Here is a 9652-nt window from a genome sequence, read left to right as displayed (position 1 = left end):
GATAATTCACTTCCCTTACAGCGGCATAATCCACAAACTTGCTTAACCATCTGGCGGCGAAATCGTCGCACACGCCACGACAATGGTTCAAGCCCCGGGAGGTGATCTTTGCGCATTCACCCCCAGTCCATCCTTGGTATCAACCTCGACGGCGAAATCGTCGCACACGCCCTAGCCTTGATACCAAGGTTAGCATAGCACAAGTCCTGGGATTCCGGAATCCACTTCCACAGGTCGAGGGTCCATAGCCAACCCTATGCTGTCGACCTAAAACATCCTAATGGTTGCTACCACTATACTCAACAACCTAGGTTCAATGCCACTCTAGGTTTACTATTCAACCTATGTTCACTAACACTAGGTTGTTCAACATCACTATGTCCGACCTATGTTTATTCACATTAGGTTAGATGCCACTCGATCTATTTGCTTCTAGGTCTACTCACGACCTATGTTCTTTAACAATAAGTTAGATGCCACTCGATCTAGTTCACATGCTACCTGTCCATACCGAGTGTTCCAATTATACAATCCTATTTTTCAATGTCATTTCTCTAATCAAGCTAGAGTTATCAACCAAGTTCATGTTTCATAAATCTAGCATAATATCCTACATTAGTAGGCACTTTATCTAACATTCATTTCTACATGAATATGTTATCAACATGCATTTCATTCTGTGCATTATATTTACATGCATCCTTCTAGTTTACATGCGTATATATATAATCTTTTATGTACATCTATTTCAGCATTTACATCATATCATGCATTACTAGCCTTACATTATTATCATGCATTACTAGCATTATGTAACTTGCACACTTTAACTCTAACTAGCTCTTTATACTAGTTTCATAAGTTCAATCTCAATGCTAACCAATACTCTGATTATAGTGTTACAAATCCACTATTGTCTTGGTTCACAATAAATTCATGCATTCATAGGTTTTTATGTTCACATACTACTATTCATTGATTCTCAACATTGATAGAAATTCAAATATTTCATCATCATTGGTATAGTGCCAATACCCTATAATACATGAATACTAATAATATGCTCAATGAAACATTATAGACATAATACTAGCATTATGTAACTTGCTCACTATGCATCTCTACTTAGCATTTACATTAACACGCATTATTTAACGCTTATATGCATCAACCCGAATTCTTAATTTGCTTAGACATAAAGACGACCTAGTCGCTTCGGTAAGCACAACCCACCTCGATTCGCGTTCCGATTGCTTGTCGACACTTGCAATCGGCCTCCCACGGCGCCCGGTACCCGTTTGGGCCCGATTTCGCAGTTGTGCCTCAACCGTCCTCCGCTTCGCAGCCCCGAAAATTATAGGTCTTCGGTTTGATGCCACGATGCTACAAATCCATTTTCACGACTTTACAACATCGCCTCGGCCCTGCAGGCGGATACGAAGCCTAACGTTCGTTTCTTTAATAACTTCGCAACGGCTCGACGAATCGCCGAACCGTCTTCGCCAACGCGTTTGTTTACCTAACAATTAGGTTTACGAAGGGTCAAATGAGATCAAACCCTACTAGTAGCAAAATTTGCATTTTGAACCCTAGGTTTCAAGTATTGCAAGAATACACAATATAACCTTGGATTCAAGCAATAGAACTTCTAATTAGCATATAGGAATGCTACTAAATCTATTTCTATGAATTATACATAAAGCTTTGGAGATCTACCATGAGAGGGATCGAGAAGCTCATCTCAAAAATAGCTCCAAACCATGGAGAAGATGAAGAAGATGAAGACGATTCATCGCCAAGCTTCAATCTCCACCAATTTCTCTCTTTTTGGGAGAGATTTAGAGAGAGAAAGAGAGCTTTCTCCTTTCCATTCCATGCGTGTGCGTTTGTGTGTGTGTGTGATGCGGTTTGGGGCAGCCTCGGTTGGGGAAGGAGAAGAAGAAAGGGTTTTAAACCCTTTTTACCATTTTGCCCCTCAACTACGTACTATTCACTTCGGGCAGTTTATTTTTCGCCGGAGCCCTTCTGAATATCCGATTGAGCTCAAATTTGACAGGCATGCTCGGTTTTACTTAATAAGTCCAAAGAAATTTTAATATTTCAGTTTCGACCCCGTTTGGTCACTGAAAACTGTGCCGAACTGCAATCTTTATCAGATAGCTTTCGGATGCTATTTCTCTCTCTACGGGTGTCAGAAAAATATGAAACTTTAAATCTAGCCTCATAAAAATATTTCTGACTTATCCTCCAATTTTTATAATTTTCTGAGACTGTGCATTTTTTGCTAATTTATCTGTCCCGTTTCCAACAGAAAATTCTAAATCTTCTGTTTTCAGTCCGATTTCAGCACAAGTCATTTCTGACTTATGTTTTACTCCTCTAAATCTAATAAAAATAGTATCTCACACTATTTTTATTTATTTTTATTTTTATATTTAAAATCCGGTATGTTACTTTCCACCGCAACTTCACCGGAACCATTTAAATGTATACCGTGACTTCATGATTTTAGAAGTTCGGTATGTTACACTACTAGCACTGCCACCCGAGGGTGTAATTTTAGGGCCGCTTCCCGTGGTGTCTACGTTCACAGGAACGTACACCGGTTGAGGATTAGACTACTCTGTTGCGCTCTAAGCCAAAGCTAGTGTGAGTACTATCCAATCCTCAATTTGAGAAAATCTTGCCAAACCTGTCTCAATGCACAAAGCCACAATGGTCCTGATGCCACAATAAGCTAAACCTTGTTTAGTCATTTACATTCTCAATGCCAATATGGTCACTAATGTCAATGTCACCTTTGTTTACTATTGTCATAGTCCGTTCTCGCATTCTTATACACATAGGGTTCTTTCATACATGGTTCACATGGTTCTTTATCATTTCACACATTCTTTAAGCATCTAAATGCAATTCAACTAAGAACACATATTACACTACCCTATATGCATGAATGCTAACATTAATATGCTCAAAGAAGGCAACATATACATAGAGAGAAATCCAGTGTTTCCGGACAGCACCCCCCACCTTTTAGTGTTACAAGGATGCCGGAATGCAATCTCCCACAATTTTTAGACTTCTACGCCGCGAGCTGCGACGATCTGTACCAATTTAGCCTGTTTCTTCAATTTCTTCGTGCACACTCGTCGTATCGCCGAACCGAGTGCACAAACGCATTCGTTTACCTACCAATTAGGTTAAAAAGAGATCAATCCCAAGATTGAACCTCAAAATTACAAAATCCCAACTTTGGGTCCTTATACAATATCATCTTTCCCAATCAAGTCCCTAACATGGATACTATGGGGGAAATCCTCTAAATCATCTCCTAGAAGCATGCTAGAAGGAAAACAAACTCAAAACCTAGCTTAAATCCAAGAAACCTCACCCTTGGTTCAAACTTTTCCTTGATCACTTGCACTCTTGCAAGTAACACCCTCAACTTAGTCTTCTTCTACCTCCAAGCTCCTCCAAATCCCTTCCTTGTCCAAGCTCTAGAGAGAGGAAGAGAGAAGAGAAGGTCTTAGAGAGAGAGAGAGAGGTGTTGGCATAGGAGTGAGAGCAAATGAGCCCTCACCCATGCCCTAGCCCATATAACCCCTCAACAGGTCATATTTGCACTTAAACCCCTCTCAATTCTATTTTTCACATCAGCCCAACCAGCGCATTTTTCGCATACGGGGACCGGTCTCTCCTCTCAGGGACCGGTCCCCGAGAGTACACCTCTCAGGACTTACCCAATTTTTTGCTCTTTTTCGGCTGACTACGCGCACGGGGACTGGTCTCTCATCACAGGGACCGGTTCCCGAGAGCAACATTTTTACAACTAGCCATTTTCCAACTTTTTCACCTACAGGGACCAGTCTCTCCCCGCAGGGACCGGTTACCTTAGCCCGGTTTTCTAGGACTTAGCCGATTTTCCAGCTTTCTGGGCAGGCTACGCATACGGGGACCGGTCTCTCCCTACAGGGACCGGTCCTCGAGAGTCCAAAATCTAGAACTTGGCCAGATTTTGTAATTTCTCTCTCTCGGGTCCCTTTACCATATACCAAGGTTCCAATGCACTTAGAACCCTCGGCAACTTATTCCACTCCGCGTTCCGCACATTTCGAAGGAACTCAGCACGACTTACGGGGAAGTGATATGTTACATTCCTGCTGGAAACCGGCGCTCCGCCTTGACTTGTTAGCAAACAAGACATTGCGCCACATAGCGTCCAATATCACCCTTCATTCCCGGCCACCAATAGAGCATCTTCAAGTCTTGGTACATCTTGGTGCCGCCCGGGTGGACACTATAGGGAGACCAATGCGCTTCTTGCAAAATCAACTTCCGGACCTCTTCATTTTCCGACACACACCACCGTTTCCGGTATCGAAGCGCGCCATCGGTATCTATACTGAAATCACTACTACGCCCATCCTCAATGTCGCGTCGCACCTTTTGGAGATTCGGGTCCACAGGTTGCAAACTCTTGATCTTCTCCAACAAGGTCGGTTGGACAACGAGAGCCGTGAGCATAGTCGGAACTTCCGGAGCTACAACCTCAAGATCTATTCGCCCCATTTACTTCTACAGGGGCCCCTGATGCGTGATCAACAACGCGAGGTTCTCCGTCGACTTTCTGCTAAGTGCATCCGCTACCACATTAGCTTTCCCCGGATGGTAGAGTATAGTAACATCATAATCCTTCAACAAATCTAACCACTGGCGTTGCCTCATATTAAGCTCTTTCTGTGTAAATAGGTACTTTAGACTTTTGTGGTCCGTATATATCTCGCAATGCGCACAATACAAGTAGTGTCTCCACAGCTTCAAGGCAAAGATCACTGCGGCTAATTCCAAATCGTGGATAGGGTAGTTTTTTTCATAGCCTTTCAACTGACGGGACGCATAGGCGATCATCTTTCCGCCTTGATCAGAACACACCCCAAGCCCAGATAGGATGCATCGCTATACACCACGAAGTCTTCACCTTGCACCGGTAGGGCGAGCACCGGAGTCGAACTCAATCTCTCCTTCAACTCTTTGAAACTCCGGTCACACTCATCGCTCCAAATGAACTTGGTGCCCTTTTGTGTCAGACGGGTAAGTGAAACAACTATCTTCGAGAATCCCTCCACAAACCGTCTATAGTAGCCCGCTAAGCTCACAAAGCTACGGACCTCCGTTACATTCGTCGGGTTAGGCCAATCCTCGATCGCCTCAACTTTCCTTGGGTCAACAGAAACTCCACCCTCGGAAATGACATGTCCCAAAAATGCGACCTCTCGGAGCCAAAAGTCACATTTCTTCAGCTTTGCATATAGCTTTTCCTCCCGAAGGACTTGAAGCACAATCCTCAAATGCTCCGCGTCCTCCTCGTCGCTACGAGAGTAGACCAATATGTCGTCTATGAACACTACGACAAATCGATCTAAGTAAGCCCTAAAGACATGGTTCATCAAACCCATGAACGCTACCGGGGCATTGGTGAGCCCGAACGGTATGACCGTGAATTCATAGTGTCCATACCGCGTGGGAAACGCGGTCTTTTGCACATCCTTCGGCTTTATCTTCAACTGATGGTAGCCAGACTGGAGGTCTATCTTTGAGTATACTCGTGACCCCTGCAACTGATCAAACAAGTCGTCGAAACGGGGCAACGGGTACTTATTCTTGATCGCCACCTTGTTCAACTCGCGGTAATCCATGCAGAGTCGAAATGATCCATCTTTCTTCCTTACGAATAATATCGGGGCTCCCCACGACGACACACTCGGCTTGATAAATTCCTTGTCAAGAAGAGCTTGCAACTGAGACCTCAACTCTTTCAATTCTGCCAATGCCATACGATATGGAGCCTTCGAAATCGGCGCGATCCCAAGAATCAAGTCTATCCCGAACTCGATCTCCCAATCCGGCGGTATCCCCAGTAACTCCACAGGAAACACATCCGAAAACGCCTGGACCACGGACATACTCTCAAGCGCTCGAGTCTCCCGATCAACCTCCACAACAGTCGCCAAATAAGCCGCGCAACCGCTACTAACTAGCTTTCTCACCCTAGACGCCGACACCGTCATGGCGAAGCACGAGCTCTTGCATGCTCAATAAGTGAACTCCTCTTATCCTGACTCACGAAATGTAATAACCTTGCTCTTGCAGTCGATAGACGCATAGTACTTCAAGAGCCAGTCCATGCCCAGTATTAGGTCGAAATCTTTCAACCTCTTAAGCACCAACAAACGTGTCGGCATAATCCAGCTGCCTACCTGCACCGGACACGCCAAACACTCCTTCCGGATAATAAATGAGCGCTCGGGGGCATCGACCCGCCAAGTACTTCCACTCAACTGGACTTCTATGCCACGCATCTCAGCAAAAGAACGACTGATAAATGAATGCGTGGCACCTGTATCAAACATAGCTCTGAAGCGAATTCCGTTAACCAAAACCATACCTGCCACGACGTTGCCCTCCTCGGCCTCAGCAGGTTCCTCGGCTTGAGCGGCGAATACCCGGCCACTCGGAGCTCGCCGGGTCACCTCAGGCTGACGCCGTGCCATAGCACGTCCAGCAGAGGCGGCAGTAGGTGGAGCTCCTCCATAATGGCCCGGAGTCGCCGGAGCCGATGCAATCGACGAGGCAGGTGAGGTTCTCCCTGGACAGTAACGACTAATATGTCCCGCCTAACCGCATGTGATGCACTTCCCTCGCGCTGCCCGCAAGTCCTTGGCTCATGACTTCCACCACAAATAGTGCACCGCTGAGCTCCACGGCCCATGGACTGGGTTCGCGGGTACTTCGGGAGCTTCTTGGAACTTGATTGTCCCTATGAACCTGTAACACACTGGACCTGTGCAAATTGAGAGATTCGAGTGTTTGGATGGATTTCGAACTTTTCCACATTTAGTGGAAGGTCGTAGATGGTATTCCGACCTAAAAGTTTGATTTCTGGAATTTTGGCTAGTCCTGAGAGTTTTCACTCTTGGGGACCGGTCCCTGGTAGGAGAGACCGGTCCCCTCAGAGCAGTGTTGCGACAGTCTGCGAGGCAACCGGTCCCATGCAGGGAGAGACCGGTTCCCGAACGTTGGATTTCGGGGGGAAGCTGAGAGACCAGTCCTAGGCAGGGAGAGACAGGTCCCCCAGCCCGAAAACTGCCCAGACCGGGCAGTGCACAGTGTTGATTGTTGAGGGACCAAGGTGGATTTTGTTACCATAGGAGGCTTATATGGTCTTTTTTCTACCTCTCACTCTCATTTCTCCCCTTCACACTCACTCTAGAGAGAGAAAGAGAAGGAGAAGAAGAGGAAGAAGAAGGAGAAGGAGAGGAGCTTACTTGGAGGCTTTGGAGCATCATCCCCTTCCTCTCATCTCAACATTGGTGGCTTGGAGCTCATGGTTAAAGCTTTGTGGAGGATCAAACTTCAACCCTACTTGGTTTTGAGCTTGGTTTGGAGCATCCTAGAGGTAAGTGACTAGCTTCCTTCCTCTAGATCCTAGTTTTGGAGCTTTAATCTAGATAAAACCCTAGATTGTGGAATTAGGGTTTATTTTGGGGGTTTTGGATTTGTGGCTTTTAGAGCTCTTTTGATAGGCTTTGAACCTTGGATTAGGTTGCTTTGGATGGGATTGGGCNATTTTGATCTTCTCCCTTTACTCCTCTTTGCTTTTGGTTTGGGTACCTCCTTGAAGAGAGCACTAGAGTGAGGATTGGAGATTGTGGAAAGAAAGAACTTCAACCCTAGCTTACTTGCAAGCTTAGTGTGGGCCTTTAGAGAGGTTAGTAAGCCTAATCTACTTCTTGATTCATGTTATAGTAGCTTTTACTAAATGAAACCCTAAAATTGGAACATAGGGTTTATTTTGGGGATTTTGGATTAGATGCTCTTGGAACCAAATTGATTGGTTTAGAATCTTGGTTTAGGTTGGACGTGAAGGACTCTAACTCCCATTTGGAGATCGAGAGAGTTTCCTTCGTATTCGGTGAGTTTTCGCCTTTTAGCTTGAGTTGGTTATTGATCGATCTTAGGATTGTTCGTAACATTCGTGTATCTCTCTTTCCTATACCTTTAGGGTGCTAGAAGAGTAGTGGGCAACTTCGTTCGGCGAAACGAAGGGTTGCGAGAGTCACGGTGGGTTTGACTTCGTGAAATAGGGGAGAAATGTCTCCTATGTGTTTTATACTTGTCGTATCATCGAGATGCATGCATATTTATGCTAGATAGGATTTTTATGAATTTTAGAATACTTAAAATGCATGTGTTATGTATCATGAAAATTCAACTCTATATAGTAGAGCCATATGTGTACTAAGCATGCGTATGAAAAGTATTCTTATTGTATGATGGAAACATGTCTTTTGTGAGGAAAATGTCTTAGTAGAGCCAGGACGGGAAGAATTCACCTATCGGGCTTGTCAGAGCTCGTGCTTCATCGCGACGGTGTCGGCGACGAGAGCAAGAAAGTTGGTGAGCAACGGTTATGCGCCGTTCTTGGCAACTGTTGTAGAGGTGGATCGAGTGGCTCCAACATTGGAGGAGTTATCGGTGGTGCAGGAGTTTCCAGATGTATTTCCCACGGAGTTGCCAGGGATACCACCGGATCGGGAGATCGAGTTCGTCATAGACTTGGTTCCCAGTACCGCACCGATCTCGAAAGCGCTATACCGATGGCGCCGGCGGAACTAAAGGATTTGAGGAGTCAATTGCAGGATCTCCTCGACAAGCAATTTATCCAGCCAAGTATATCACCGTGGGGGAGCCCCGGTGTTGTTTGTGCGGAAAAAGGATGGATCGTTTCGACTCTATGTGGATTATCGAGAGTTGAACAGAGTCACGATCAAGAACAAATACCCACTACCCCAAATCGATGACCTGTTCGTTCAGCTGCAAGGGTCGTGTGTATACTCGAAAATAGATCTGCAATCCGGCTATCACCAGTTGAAGATCAAGCCGGAGGATGTACAGAAAATTGCGTTTTGCACGCGGTATGGACACTATGAATTCACGGTCATGCCATTTGGACTCACGAATGCTCCAGCGTCGTTCATGGATTTGATGAACCGTGTCTTCAAGAAGTTTTTGGATTGATTTTTCGTGGTCTTCATAGACGACATATTGGTCTATTCTCGTAGTGACGAGGAACACGCCGAGCATTTGAGAATGGTGCTTCAAGTCCTTCGGGAGGAGAAGCTATATGCTAAGCTGAAGGAGTGTGACTTCTGGCTCCGAGAAGTCGCATTTCTAGGGCATGTGATTTCCAAGGGTGGGGTTTCTGTAGACCCGAGGAAGGTTGAGGCAATCAAAGATTGGCCGCGCCCGACGAACGTCACGGAGGTTCGAAGCTTCGTGGGTTTAGCGGGCTATTATAGGCGGTTTGTGGAAGCCTTTTCGAAGATAGTAATTCTACTTACCCGCCTGACTCAGAAAGGCGCCAACTTTGTTTGGAGCGAGGAGTGCGACCAGAGTTTCAAAGAGTTGAAGCAAAGATTAACTTCGACTCCGATGCTGGCTCTACCGGTGCAGGGCAAAGATTTCGTGGTTTACAGCGATGCCTCCTATCTTGGATTGGGGTGTGTATTGATGCAAAACGGGAAAGTAATCGCTTATGCATCCCGTCAGCTGAAGAGCTACGAGAAAAACTACCCCATCCATGATTTGGAGT

At 45.5% G+C, this 9652-nt stretch overlaps 1 protein-coding gene across 1 annotated transcript; it reads right to left on the bottom strand.

Annotated features, from left to right (window-relative positions):
- Window positions 1–6110: 6110 nt before the first annotated feature.
- On the bottom strand, window positions 6111–6551 carry LOC109705261 (UBA domain-containing protein mud1-like). Its single transcript, XM_020225990.1, has one exon. It carries the CDS (start codon window positions 6549–6551, stop codon window positions 6111–6113), a length of 441 nt encoding a protein of 146 aa, XP_020081579.1.
- Window positions 6552–9652: the final 3101 nt, after the last annotated feature.

The sequence above is a fragment of the Ananas comosus genome, unplaced genomic scaffold (genome assembly GCF_001540865.1).
Source record: "Ananas comosus cultivar F153 unplaced genomic scaffold, ASM154086v1, whole genome shotgun sequence".
NCBI classification, from domain to species: Eukaryota; Viridiplantae; Streptophyta; class Magnoliopsida; order Poales; family Bromeliaceae; genus Ananas; species Ananas comosus.
The sequence above is the reverse complement of the archived record's forward strand: the minus strand, read 5'-3'. Positions and strand labels throughout refer to the sequence as shown.